The 15,775-nt window shown below is 36.9% G+C and overlaps 1 protein-coding gene across 5 annotated transcripts in view; it reads left to right on the top strand.

The window, feature by feature from the left end:
- fhod3b (formin homology 2 domain containing 3b) overlaps positions 1–15,775 on the top strand; it is a 179,184-nt gene that overhangs the window by 99,252 nt on the left and 64,157 nt on the right. For all 5 annotated transcript variants that reach the window (XM_079895926.1, XM_079895925.1, XM_079895924.1 and 2 more), the window contains 2 exons: positions 2,293–2,360; positions 6,676–6,781. In XM_079895926.1, coding sequence (XP_079752052.1) covers positions 2,293–2,360; positions 6,676–6,781 — 174 coding nt within the window. The remainder of the gene's footprint in view (positions 1–2,292; positions 2,361–6,675; positions 6,782–15,775) is intronic.

Genomic DNA, 15,775 nt, shown 5'->3' with positions numbered 1-15,775 from the left:
ATCAAAACTGCCTAATGTTAACGAATGTAATGTCTGACCCATGAAGAGGTATAGGGGTGTCTATTGACTCAATCTACTCCATCTATGTTTTGATAATCATTCTTAATCTGATCCGGACAAAGTCTGGGAATTTAGCGCAAAATACCTGTAATAAAAATTAAAGAGGAAAAGAGAAGCCACTGTGGCTCTTTTCACTGTGTACTCATTTACTGTGTAGTCGCTACTATATTTCGTTGGAAATAAATTATGTTTTGTCGTCTGTTGTTTGTTTTAAACAGTAAAAATGTAGCTGAAGGGTCAGAAAAAGGTCAAAATAATCTTGTAAAATTACATTATGACTGTTTTGGTGCAAGTATTGTTGAAATGTATTTCACAGAGAGCATGGTCCCTTTAAAAGAATGTTTACATTGGTTTTCATTCAATGATAATATTTTAAAGTTTAGTTTTTCTGGAATGTTTTTGTCAGGTCGTTTTAAACCGACTTGTTTGTCCTAAATAATTGTTTTGTTCTTTATAAGCCGGGTCTAAGGCATCCAGGTGTGCCAGAGGTCTTTTCTCTCTAGAGGTGGCTTTGATTTACATTTGAGTAAAGCCAGATTAAAGTTCTGACACGTTGGTTGAAAAGTAAGATGGCTGGCTTTGGTTCATGCGGTTCTTCTCTGTGCTCAACATGATTTGTTGAGCCCCACAACAGAAACATATGCCCGAGGTAAATCACAGTGGTGTGGTCCTGTCAAACTCAACACAAAACCCTGTTCTTACTGTATATGAAAACAAGCCTTGGAAATATGTTCCGGCCAATTATAAAGCCGAACCGGAAGAAAAATTCCTCTCTGTATTGGCACATAAACGCAAACCTTCAGTTAAAATACTTGAGATTATTTATAAAAGGGGTGGATATGGTGCTCATGTAGTATTAGATTTCTGTAATTATAAGCAATGGAACTTATTAGCAGTTTCATTTCTTCCTTAGCGGTTGGGGATTTGCAGAATTAAACTAGTGCAAATAATTTTCTTCACACCGGGATCAGAATTCACTTACTAAGAGCCCAATTTGAGATAAAATGCCAGCTGGCCAGTTACTTTTTTTTAGGAGCTTCCACACAACATGAGTTAAAAACAATAACCTGACCGTCATTAAAAATCAAAGATAAAAAAAATGTCTATATGCACGTTTAAAAACTCGAACGTTACTTTAATTGTAAGTTCTCAGTGTAAAGTTTACTATCTTGAGCCTAAAATGTTTAGTTTTTTTAACAGAACTTTGTGGATGCACATACTGTATATGTAATATCAGAAACTGTATTAGGCAGAGATAATACATACAAATGGGGAAAAAAGAGGAATAACATTATGCTTAAATTATATATAATGATTAAATTTGTATTATAATAATATATGGTACCATTGAATAATATATTATTTAGAATAATGTTATAAATAAAATTAAACAGTTTGTTTCACTATATTTTGCCAAATGCCCTCACTTATAAAGTTAAATTTTTTGACAACCAACTAGTGAGGACATTTTACTGGTTCATGCAAACCTGCACTGACACACACACACACACACACACACACACACACACACACACACACACACACACACACACACACACACACGCACACACACACACACACACACACACACACACACAATCTGACATTCACAAACACGCACTCAGCAGTAGGCAAGATTAAATTGGACTCTCAGGCTGCCAATATTGAGGTCGGAATGTTAATGAGAGTTCTCTTTGGGGACACATTGAGAAAGAGAAACGGAGAGAGAACACCGCATGTTGTGAGATTCAGCCTGTGGTTTCCATACACAGCTCCTCAAAGTCGTCGATAAAGAGATAATCAAGGACACTGGGGGGAGAGAGAGAGAGAGAGAGAGAGAGAGAGAGAGAGAGAGAGAGAGAGAGAGAGAGAGAGAGAGAGAGAGAGAGAGAGAGAGAGAGAGAGAGAGAGAGAGAGAGAGAGAGAGAGAGAGATCATTATTTCATGTAGGTGCTGAGTCAGAGGCTGCAAGCTGGTTTTTCTTTATTTACTGCACTAATGCATACAGACAGTACTCTGCTCAACCTGCCACTCACTGGCAGACTGAAGAACTGCAGTTTGAACAGTGAGGGAAGCACAGTACTTTATCTGGGAGCTTGAGTTATGAAGCATCTGTCACATTAATACAATAAAATCATCCAAATAGGCTCCACCCTAACCTGCAAACAATTAGTTTGAAAGTGAACCACATGAAGATCAACTCAAAACTCTTTTCCCTGTTTTCTCCTGCAGAAAAGCTCTACATCTCAACCGGACGTGAGCTGCGAAGAGCTCTGTTCTCTCTCAAGCAAATCTTTCAGGTAAGCTGCCCCACTTCGAATTAGCGTTAGCACGAAGCACCTGCTAATGTCTTTTTCATCAGCAGCACGTGTGTGTGAATGTGTGTCTGTGTTTTCATGCATGTTTGAGCTGTATGGGTATGCTGGAATTTCTCTCACTGCACAGAAATTTCCAGATACCAAAGCTGGAGTCTCCATCATTGATTGATTTTAAAGCTGTGCTGGAAGCTACTGTTTTTCCTCTAGAGGAACCATGTCTGAACATCGCACTGTGTGTGTGTATGAGATTAAATGTCTTTCCACTAAAGTTTTAGCATTTTTAATGACAAAAGCATCTGAAACTTTCACACCTGTCAACAAGTGCGTAATTTAAACCTGCCAGAGGCTATACATAAACACACACAAATACTCTGGAGCACAAACAAACACAAACATACATAGCTTTGTGAGAGCACATATACAACTTTGTTGGGGGAAGCTAACTGACCTGTAACTTTTCAGGCTACATGCTACTCATAATTCAAAGTAGTTCAACAACAGTGAAGCAACCCCCTTTTACCCTAAAAACTAGTTACGTAGCTACAATACATGCTAACAAGCAAACTATAGCTAGCTAACTACATCAAAGGCACTCTTTTTAACTTATAATTTAATCAATGTGGTATTTTCTGGTAAAAAATGGGGATTTTAAATGAATCAATGAGCAATAAAATTAATTCTGAACAGAATTTGCTAATAAAAGAAAACAAACTAGAACACACCAAGAAGTTAAGTTACATTTATGGTCAAAATATAGCTAGTTGTTTACTTCGGCAAATACTTTTTATCTCACGTTTGCATTTTTTAACACTATTGATTAGGTAAGGTTAGGTTTACGGTAGAGTTAAAGGTACACTATGCAAGATTTGTACCTTAACCCTCTAAGCGCCAAAGTCGCAAAATTGCGACAAGACGTCATACTTAAAAAAACAGGCTGTAGATCCTAATATGGTGTAATATCTCATTTGTATTCCGTACCACTAGATGGCAGACATGTAATACTTCGATTCAAGACCAAAATTACGTCATGTTCCTACTCAAAGTGTTTGAGGAAACAGCAGAGCAAGTGAGCGATCGTGTCATTGATGCGGAAGCAGCTCAATTCAGAGCGTCTGAGTAAATTGTGAGATATGTGAGAGAACATCGTCAAATGGCTAATAAAAACTTGTACTGTGAGGATGTGTTGCAAATGTTATTCGCCGATTCTGACTCTGAAGGGGAATATTTGCCTTTTGGAAATGACGATCGGCCGTCTAATGATCACGCTTCTCCCGGTACATCTGTGCCGCGCAATGGTGTCGCCCGCGCTTCTCCCGGTACATCTGTGCCGCGCAATGGTGCCGCCCGCGCCTCTCCCGGTACATCTGTGCCGCGCAATGGTGCCGCCGCGCAAGGCGCGAGTGTTATAGGCTACTGTTCAGATGTCTTTTACTACTAAAGTATTGTAATATAGTAATCATTTAGTACTTTCTCCTATTTTATTGTTGGTTTCCTCTTTTCCGATCATTTGGAATGAGGATAAAAAGACAAAAAAAAAAAAAAAAAGCATGTAAATAAATTCCAACATCAATTCAATATCTACTATTTCCTGAATATTACTGATGAACTGATCAAAAAGTAGGCTATTGTTCACATGCGTTTTACTACTATATAGTATAGTAATAATTTAGTACTTTCTCCTGTTATTGTTGGTTTCCTCTTTTCTCATCATTTGGAATGAGGATAATAAAAATAAAACATGCAAATAAGTTCAAACATCAGTTCAATATCTACTATTTCCTGAATATTATGAAATTCAAGAGGGCCGCCCCCTGATGACGTCATAATATGCAAATTAGATGAGTATATTTACACCCCACATAAACTTTCAGTCATCCCCAACATTTTTCTAATTTACAGTAGATCTCTAACTTTAAGCCCTTTCAAGCCACAAGCTTTTTGGTGGCGCCCCGACAAATCTCGCGAGAATCACGGCTTGCTTTACGGCATGATGTCACATCCATCAACAACATATGAAGCAGCCTCTTTGGAAGACACTAGCACGCATTTCAGTTGTGAATCATGGCAGAGTCGACGTTAAATACAAGTACTCCACAGCGACTCTAGGGGTCGCTGTTTGAGAAAAACAGAAACTGCATAGTGTGCCTTTAAGTGTAGGTGGTACGTTATTTTCAAAAGCTTAGAGCATTAACATTTTTGCGCCATTCACTGGACCTTTCATTTCTGAATTGCAGCGATACATACAATACACTAACTTGACATGAAGTGTCACGAAACATGAAAGAAGCTACACAATATAATTTAGCCGAAATGTCGCCACATGCCTGGGTTAATTGTGACATAAATTTACAATTGTGCGATGTAGTTTAACCTTTTGTCGCAAATGCAATTACGAGAAATTGCAAGTATACAAGTATGACAAAGACATATAAAGTGATACATAAAGCTAAATCAGCATATTTTTAAATCAGCTGTTTAACGCCACTACGGGTTGGATAAAGCCCGTTTACATTATTTAGAAAACAAATTCTGAAAAAAAAATATTGTAGCGTTACTACTTTTAGTTAATTACTCCCACAACACAGACACTCACACACACACGGTGGTTTACAATCTTTGTGGGGACTCTCCATAGACATAATGGTTTGTATACTGTACAAATTGTGTATTCTGTCCCCTAACACTAACCCTACCCATAAACCTTCCCATCACAGAAAACTTTCTCTATTTTTACATTTTCAAAAAAACTCACACACACACACAATTCTTGGACAGAATTCCAGCTCAGCAGTTCCAGTTATTGAAACCAATCTCATAATCCTCAAAATCTCCCTAAAATTTAATCTAAGATGTATGAATCACTTGAGAACTTTATGCATGAGCAGTCATCTGATTGATCACCCGACTCAGGAAGAATTACGGCAAGAATTGCATTCTTTATGCTGTCGTGCATTTAAGTATATTTTGCATGTGCAGTAAAGTGTATTTCTCCAGACATGGGCATACTGTGTCATTATAGGCTGTCTGCGCCAATATAAATTCCACAAATCCAACACCCCTAATCATTTTCAAATCAGCCAATAGGGTGTGTCCACACAAATCCCAAAGCAGGAGAAATATTGGACATCAGTGACTGCTGGAGCCTGATACTCTTCCACACATGACATACAGGACCAGAGGAAGGATGCATGCTGTAATTGTAGAATTAGTGAAGTGTGCCTGTGTGTGTGTGTGTGTGTGTGTGTGTGTGTGTGTGTGTGTGTGTGTGTGTGTGTGTGTGTGTGAAAGAGTGCCATAAATCAAGCGGAGACACGTACTGCTCCTCACACCTCTTATACAGTGTGTTTAATGGACTTTTTACTGCAGGGAAGCAGTCGATTAGCACTTAGCAACCCAAACTCACTCAAGCCCAAACACAAAGGGTTTCCCACTGAGGGAGATCTGAGGGAACTACAGGGACGAGTCCAGGACAGCTCTATAAAACAACACTGCAGAACTGCATTTAAAAATCTTTGCAGCAAGCTTTAAAATAAGATAATAAACTAGATTTTATAAAATAATTATATTAAATATTCTCTAAATATACAATAATACCTTTTAATCTCATTTTGAAAATATATTTTAAATCATTAAAATTGCAGAATTCAAGATTTTTTATTTTATTTAAAATTTGTATTAAATTCAATAGATTAATGCTTTATATTATTATACTTAATAATTTATATATATATATATATATATATATATATATATATATATATATATTAAAATTGCATAATAAATTGTTTTTAATTTGAATTGTAAAATTGTATTATAACTTTAATAGATCAACATTATCTTTTCTTTTTTCTATTTGAACTTCTAATCGTTATTAAAGCATGTTGAGCTACTTTTAGGTTATTTTAAGAAATTTCCAGCACCTGGTGGACAGAGAGTTTGCAGAACAATGCAACATGTGTTGGTGTAGGAGTGGGAACCAACACCAAGTGGGAGCGTAGAGAAAACGCTGACAGAGCGTTTGACAGATAGGAATGCGTAAGCTTTGGTTTGGGCCGTGTCATTTTGAAATCAAGTGCATATCTGAAATCACAACCAAACCTTTCTGGAATTCTCATTGGTCCCCCTGAGAGTGTGTTGCGGCAAAACAAAACATTTTTGTTCATATGATGGATTGTCACTTTCTTGATGGTTAATTTCTTTAAGATATTCAATTACACACCATGTGTTGTGTTTGTTACATGCTGTGTTTGTTGCAACTGTTTGGATTGAGTTTCTGCTGCTTGTGTTTCTCCTGCAGGATGATAAAGATCTGGTGCATGAGTTTGTGATGGCTGAGGGACTCACATGTCTGATTAAAGTGGGAGCTGAGGCTGACCAAAACTACCAGAACTATATCCTCAGAGGTACCACATTACCACACATGACACTGTACACTTCAAACAAGCGCTAATATAATACATCCTATAAAACATTGTTTAGGTTACAGTATATAATATATATCCACCAGACACATGATGCATAGTAATTAACAGGAATATTTGCCTATACACTACTGTTCAAATGTTTCAGTTTTAGTTTTTTTTTTTAAGAAATTTGTATTCAGCAATGATGCATGAAATTGCTTAAAAGTGTCAGGAAACATATACTTTTGCAAAATATTTCAAATAAATGCTGTTCTTTTGAACTTTCTATTCATCAAAAACAACATTGATAATAATAAGATGTTTCTTGAGCACCAAATCAGCATATTAGAACGATTTCTGAAGGATCATGTGACTGAAGACTGATGCAATGAATGCTGAAAACTCGGATTTGCCATCACAGGAATAAATTACTTTTTAAAACATATTCAAATTGAATGCAGTTATTTTAATTGTAATAATATTTCACAATATTTTTGTTTTTACTGTAGTTTTAATCAAATAAATGTAGCCTTAAGCATAAGTGACTTCTTTGAAAAACATTAAACTATCTTACTGACCCCAAACTTTTAAGCTGTATTGTTTTTTTGTTGCAACATTCTAATTTAGGAAAATGTCACTCAGAGACTTCCATGAACATTTGAGTATCAAATTAATTTCTGAATCAGAATTTTCAACTGATTTACTGAAATTGACAGTTTTAACAGATTTATGGAAATGAATCAAATCAAAACTTTAATCATATTTATTGATTTATTCATTTATTAACTAAACCACAAGGAAATATTGTGGAATTAGTCTAAAATCATTGTGATGTTAATATTTTATCGTCAGCAAAATTATTGTAAATGTATTATTAAAATGTATTGCCCCAACTTAATTAATAGCTACATCAGAATTGTACAGTAAGTATAGAACAGTAATTAAAATTGTTAATGCTTGTATATTCTTATGAATTAGTGTTCACTGAAGTGTGTTGTGACTGACTTTTCATATTGTAACTACCAGTGGTGTCACTACAAACCACTAACACTATACCACAATACCAAATATCTATACATCCAAACCACATCAAAAGGAGTTAAATAACTACAACACAATTTTTTTTTTTTAAGCTGGGCACCAAACATTTTCCACCCAGCACTATTAATTGGCAATAAAGCATCAAAATGTCTTCTTTTCCTCAGAGGGAGGGGTGTCAGGGGGGTTGTTTAAATTCAGTTTACGATCTGCAACATCCTGCCAAGCCTTTTTATTGGACGTTAAAGCATGTGGGCGCTGCCCTCTCGCAGTGGGCTGTGAAATGCGGGTGACCTTTCGGAGAGGGTTTTCCAGTCCCCTTTAGACCTCCCCACTGGCCTGCAACCTCATCCCCTGGCAGAGGAAGCTCTTAGCAGCCTGTTAACATGCCTGACCTTTCACCTCACATGCATGGAGAGAATAAATTAGCTAGGGCAAACAGGAGCAACACGTTTGTGAATGGCAATTATGTGTGATGGTGCATTTTAGTGTTTCGTTTGGTTACATCTGCATCTGAAGCGTATTTGTGTGGTATACTCGTATGTTTAAGCTGGAGGGTATCAGCTTCCCTTTTTAAAAGGTTGTTTGTGCATGTGGGTGGCGGGGCGTCTGCCTGTATACAAATGTGTATACAAATACACAAAAGCAGAACATTACATTAGAGCCGTATGACGTACTGTATTTACAGTATGCATTGTAAGCTGCTCTGGCCTGTTATTTTTAATCCTCACTTTGAACAGCTATAGCTTTATAACTTTATAAATTATTATCATTTACAAACTTAATAATTTATGTAAAATGTTAACCCCACTACGACATTTGTGTTAAAGACTAAAATATCCTTTCCTCAATGTGCCTCAAGGACCCATAAGTTTCAATATTTGAAATCCAGTGGATAAGCTATAAATCAGTCAAATAAATCACTAAATGAATGTTGTCTATATGTACTATTTGTGTATGTTATATGCAATACAATACACACTACAGTTAAAAAGTTTGGGGTCAGTAAGATTTTTAAAAATGCTTTTGAATGCTCATGCTCACCAAGGCTGCATCAAAAATATATCTGATCAAAAAACAGTACTATTTTGAAATATTATTATGGTTTAAATGAACTATTTTATTTTAAAATGTAATTTATTCCTGTTATGGCTAAGCTGAATTTTCAGCATCATTACTCCAGTCGTTAGTGTCACATGATCCTTCAGAAATCATTCCAATATGATGATTTGTCTCTCAGGAAACATTTATGATAATCATCAATGTTGAAAACAGTTGTGCTGCTTAATATTTTTTTTGTGGATTTATTTTTATTTTTTGCAGGATTTTTTTTTTTATAATCAGAAAGTTTAAAAGAACAGAATTTATTTGAAATAGAAATCTTATATATCATCACAAATGTGGATCCTTGCTGAATAGAAGTATTAGTTTCTAATCCCAAACTTTTAAATGGTAGTGTATGCCATTCCAGTATATTGTATGTTGTTTGTAAAAGCAACATGAATTCAGTGTTCATGTGTGTTTTGAGAGAGCTTAAAGTGATTTCTTTACTGGGGTTGCTTGTTTATAGTCAAAGCGATTGGATTTACAGGGCCAGGGACTGACGACAGACACCTAAACACTAAATCCGCATGTTGAGACTTACTGGCAGTCTGTACGATTTACAGCCTGTCCGCAATGACAGCAGCTTTCTGTAACACAAAAACAAAGCTACATATTACTCCCCATAGCATAATATTTCAGCTAGCCCAAACTGGAAATACATTTTGTGCATTCGACTGGTACAACAGTTACACTGGACGGTTCCTAAAGAAGTATTTTTCTCAATGTATCGTGGCTCTGAGTAAGTGCTTCAGGTGTTTTTGAGTGAAATAGGCAGTAGCAATGTGGCTATTCCTTTTTAGACCTGCACATTTAATTTTTTAGTTTCCACACCCAGATGATTCATGCTGCTGCTATGCTTTTATGGACTCTCAGTAAGACTCAGCACACCTTTGGGTAACAGGATGCCATAATTATCTCAAACTGAGCCTGCGTGCTTCCCTAAAGGTCGTGCATCCTTATATTTACAGCTAAACTAGTTTCAGTATAAAACACACAGTTGAAATGAAGTTGCATTGTCCTAGTGGGACCTGATTTCAACGTGTTTACTTGCAATCAGTGCTTGTGCCCTGGTTATGGGTTTGAACCCACATTGACACAAACAACCCAGTTGATTAAGACGCCAAATGCCAAATTCCCATCTGGGACAGAGAGAAACTGAAAGAGAATGAGAGATACAGTGAGAGAGATCAAGAGGATGATGATGATGACAAGCAGTCTAAATGATAGCTTCAATCCCTTCCTGCTCTTTTTAATCACTCATTTGTACTTTGTTTACTTCATTTGTCTCTGTTTTTGGTGTTTTTGTGCGAGTTAGTTGTTTGTTTGGAATGGATCGGTCTGGCTGTGGGAAAGAGCTGCTGTTGTAGCCTGTCTTCTCTGTAGCATGGCTGTAACCTGGCTCACAGATGACCTAGTTTCTCATGACCAGAAGAAGAAACACACGCTGCGGTGATCTTTTCCTTCCAGTGTTTTTTTGGGGAGCATGCACGCATGTGCACTGAGGTCCAAAAGTCTGAGACCACATTGAAAATGTCATGTTTTATTTTTTTTTACTGGAAATAACCAAAACGTTTTGTAGACAGAATGTTTTTTTTGTGACATTTAATATGTTAAAGTTGCACTCAGCAGTTTAGTTTACGTTGCGCTGAATGATGTCATTTTTGCCTGGTACCTAGAGACACCTAGTGGTGTGGATGTAGCATCAAGCAAAAAAACAAACAAACATATTTTTGGTTAGCAATGCCATTGTAGAAATGCACAATTCACAGTCAACCATTTTTCATGTATTCCATAATCAAAAGTATCGAATGGTATTGAGAATACTTAGTTAAAGCAAGTTTTCGTTTGATCACGTGATTTCAAAATGGCTGCCCCCATGAGGCGACCGGGTCCAAAATAGAAAATATTCATACATACATTTAGGAGGCACTTTTAAGGCCGGAATACACTGTGAAAACTGTTTCTACACCATTTTTTCCTCCAGTGTACACTGCATGACTTTTGCCCAGGTTTTTGCCCCATTTTACTGTCTGGAAGAGTGAATGTTAGTTGTCGAATGTCAGGGCCAGTCTGCAGATTTAAGGCAGTTGGAGATTAGAGTTTTCATAGAAAATTGCGTAGTGTACGAGTGTTTTTTAGCTTTAGATTATGATTCCATCCAATAAAAGAGGATGGAATTCCTATGTTCTAAAATTTTGATCTGATTTTAGAACACATATTTATTATTGTTTAAATTTGTCATGTTTCTGTACGATTTGTCGTGTTCAGAATGACTTGAAAGTCTGCTAGTGTGTGATCTTCAGTTGTGGTGAATGATGACCATTTTTCTATGTAACTGTTCACAAATCGGCAAGTGAATGATGTTCAGGTTGTGTTCAGATTATAAATGTTGTTTAGTGAATTCCAGCCTTTATCCTAAGCCTCTTATACTTTGACTTTACAAGGTATGCATTTTATCGGTTCATGCATTCCATGGAAATCAAACCCATGACTTTAGAGTTGCTAAAGCCATTCTCTACTTTTTAAGCACAAATTTCCAGCACATTTCAGCACATTAAACATGCATTTGTCAATACAGATCCACATCTTCTCTTGGGGGAACATGACATATCATGGTGAGATAAGGCAGCTCTTCTGCTGGGCCGCTCTTGTTGGCTGCTTTGAGCACCAGGGGTATCATTGATAGGAATACTAGAGGCCTGAGATTTCAGCGCCATCACTCCCAGCCAAGCGCATGAAAACACATGGAGAAGTTGGGTTAGTGCCACAGCGTAAATCTGGGTTTACACCTTCCCTCTTAACACACTCTGTATTCTGTCCAACACATTTGCACACTTACAGTATGATCCTATTTTGCTCTGTCTGGGAAAATCAAGGTAGTGAAGCAGCAGAATACATTCAAATTTATAGATTGACATGACAGACTGAATGTAAAATAAATGTTAGCCAGGTATATTCAGTGTGATCCAGTTAGACCACATAGAAAATATGGGAATTTTGTTACGTAACCCTGGAAATAAACAGAAACTTTAAGGAAAATGTAGAACAAAACAAAACATTTTTTGTCACTGATAGTCGAGGAATAAGGAATACAAATGACTAGGAACACTTCAAATAAAAAACAGGAGAAATACGACACATAATTTGAGACAATAACCGACAAAAGACTGAACAGAACAGGGAGAATACATATAGTAAATGAGGGAACTAAATAGGAACAGCTGGACAATGATTAACTAATGAGTGACCTATAGGTGACAAACAGGAAAAAAGGAGAACAGGCACAGAGCATACGGAAACTCAAAACAATATGATCGTGACATTTATAATGTTACAAAAGATTTATTTTTCAAATAAATGCTATTCTTTTGAACTTTCTATTCATCAAAGAATCCTGGAAAAAAGATTTGATACTTTTTCCACAAAAATATGAGGCAGCCCAACTGTTTTCAACATTACTAATAAGAAATGTTTTTTTTTTTTTTTAAACACCAAATCAGCATATTGATTTCTGAAGGATCATGTGCTGAAGAATGTAAGTAACGGCTGCAAAAAAAAATCAGCTTTTTCATTGTAGGAATAAATACAAATTTTAAATATAGGAAATTAGTTTCACAATATTAGTGGGTCTCATTCACTAATAATTGTGTACCCTATTCGTATTTATACGCGTATTTGAACTTCTCACGAAAACATTCCGCCTAATTCACAACACGTACGTACGCACATGACTTTGTTCTTTACCTCGTTCTAAATGTTGATGAATTCCGAGTATTCTAAATCAGTGGCCGTGTGCCCGAGGTAAATCATTTACATAAAACACTCCCACACAATGTCCATTTAAGGGCATTCTGCAAACCCTATTCTTTCGTCACTTTCAGCAAACATGATGCTCTCTAAAGACGCATTCTCGCCTGAGAGCATGAGCAGCAAAATCCTTTAGCAATGCTAAGAGTGCCATCTTCAAAACAAACAATAAACACCTTTTATACACACATTACAGACCTCTGATTAGCCAGCTGTACATACGCGTATCTGCATCTTTATGCAGAGCTACCTCGCAGCTTGAGCTATAACGCACCTTTTCTTACTCTTACTGATAGGCCTATATTTGATGAAATATGGCCTATTTAAGATCTATATCTATGTTTAAAATTTCATCTGAACATGTTTATAAGTGGTTTCAGTTGTTCCATAATTTCAGAATACATTTTAGAATGAAAGTTGTTGATGAATCATGTTTTGTTCGTGAAAACGTTTGTATGCTAGCCTGACAAGCCAGACCCACATCAAGATGTTGGGTCTGGGAACACACCATTGGCAGGGTTCAATCCGAGGGACGGGATAAACGGTTGTCTTTCAAATTCCCTCTGCACGCAATAGGATAGCGCTACAACCAACCACCGCCGGAGCTATAGATTAAACATTTGCCATATCCGGTCGGCAAAACTCTGAACACATCTTCCTTTTTTAAGAATGACTTCAGTGTCGTTCTTTGTTCTTTTCTCAAAGAAAAGCTTAACTCCAAGTCCTCCAGAGTCACGGCCAAAGCCGATTCGAAAGACTGCTGTTCGCCAGCAGCGGCCGTTCTTTGTTTTCAAGTAGCAGGGAATTCACGCGGAACCATCACAACTCTGCCGTCATTATGTTATGACTCTATACACGATGTTATTGGCCTGACTAGAGTTTGGTTTTTCCAGCTCGCAAGCCAACGGAGAGTTGCTAGACGACACTGGCTGCAAAATAAAATGTTCTGCCACTAGGGTGCGTCTAGATTTCTAGGCTATTCGTATGCAGATTTCACGCACAAATTTGTGCATGCTTAGTGAATGAGACCCACTGTTATTACTGTTTTTTATCACATAAATGCAGCCTTGATGAGCATAAGATACTTCTGAAAAGTAGTGTGTGTTTGTTTATTTAACATTTCGCTCAAATTGTTACTTTAATTTAATAAAAAAATTATAATTGTAACAAAAAAAATAAATCTACAATCAGACTACTTTAAGTAGCAGTCGTTTGTCCACTGTATGTAAACATAATATTTTCCAACACATTCACATTGTATTGTGTAAATTGATTGTGCATTGCTGTGATTCGTTAAAACGTGCTCATCATATGTAATGTTTTTTTTAGCATGTATTATTTCACTGTTTGATCATGGGTATGAAACATCAGAACTTTCGGTTCCCATCTACAATTTCTGTTAAAACACACACCCTATCCATTTAGTGTCCCCCTGTGAGCTGTGTGGAGTTCGGCCCTGTGATTGGGGCCCCTCACACGTGTGCCTCGGGGCAAGAGGCCTCTCAGCGCCTGCCGTCCTTTCCTAGACCTGAGGGAGCTTTTCCCCCATAACCCCAGTATAGTGGCTGAGCCTGGGGTCCCACAACCATCTGGACTCCACCCGAGCAGCAGATTAGCCCAGATAAATTTTATGAGAGAATGGAGGAAGGTGAAATTAACAGGAAGAGAGCATGAGAATGTTTATCACTCCATTTCTGATGACAGAGTTACAGAGTGCACTAGTAGGCAGTTAACATCAATGGCAATCTTTGCAACTCCCTAGAGTCCCTGAAAGCCAGTTCTGCTCTCAAATCACCATATTTGTGGTTAACAGATAGATGTGCTATTAAAATTGATTTTAAGTGTCCATGTAAAAGCTTTTCTTGTAAAGTGTGTGATTTTGAGTAAAGAGCCTTGCGTAATGTGTCTGGGTGGTGCGGGACATCTATATTAGTGACACTTAAAGGGATAGTTCACACAAAACTACAAATTGTCATCACTTAATGTCATTCCACAACCTGTTGGACTTTCTTTCTTCTGTGAAACACAAAAGAAGATTTTTTGAAAAATGTCCAACGTTTCGGAACCCATTGACAAATTGAAACATTCTTTAATGTTTCTCTAAATTCCTTTATGTTCCACGTAAGAAAGTCATAAAGGTTTGGAAGGGTGAGTAAATTATGACAGAAGATTTATTTGTTGGGGGTGATTTATCTCTTTAAGGGTGTAAAAAAGAGATTTGCAGAAATTACTTTTTTAACCCTTTAAATGCATGAATGTTTTGCCAATAATTTTTACATATTCGGGTCTTTAGCGACCCGGCTCTATATCTAACATGGATGGATCTCTACCTGTCGTGATAAAATAAAACTCTCCTAATGTTGGAGTAACAGTTACAGAAGAATAAAATAAAGTATATTTTGTTACCTTTTGGAGCTGGGAAAGGTTCAGTTTGAGCAGATGTTTTATACCATTGCAGATGTTTTATTTTGATCGCTGACAGCTTCTTCACCAGATCCACCATCAAGTGACAGTGACACTAATATTTGACTGCATACAGTACTTTCTCTGCAGTAAATCGCTGAGTCATTTCAAGCTTTGCTGATGATGCTTCCTATTCTTTTGTTTTCTGCCTGCGGTAACTGAGTGAAACGGCACCTCATCAGTGTGTATCAGACATTGACACCTTGTAGAATAAAGGTGAATTGCACTTATTCAGTCATCAAAGATTCAATTATTGTTGTGCAGAAAAAATAAACCTACACTGTTACACACCTTAGTTCGTTAGCGACCCTATACAATATTTACAAAAAAAATGAGAAAACAGGCATTCTTTTATATATTTTATTTCTTGTTATAGTGTTTACAATGAATTGATTGAGGTTGATGTCTAACTTTAAAAAATGAATTAGGCGGAGGGTAGTGAATGACGTCCGGGGTCACTAAAGACCCAAGGTATGCCTTTAAGAGTTAAACAGGTTTCCCAAACACTCCTACTGCCCTTTCTAATCAGCCTTTATCTTTCATTGTTTAGCCAAACAGGCACTTCCACCCCAATCTCAAAGC

This window comes from Squalius cephalus (genome assembly GCF_949319135.1).
Source record: "Squalius cephalus genome assembly, chromosome: 15".
Lineage (NCBI taxonomy): Eukaryota > Metazoa > Chordata > Actinopteri > Cypriniformes > Leuciscidae > Squalius > Squalius cephalus.
Note: the sequence above shows the minus strand (reverse complement) of the source record. Positions and strands in the feature narration are given on the sequence as shown.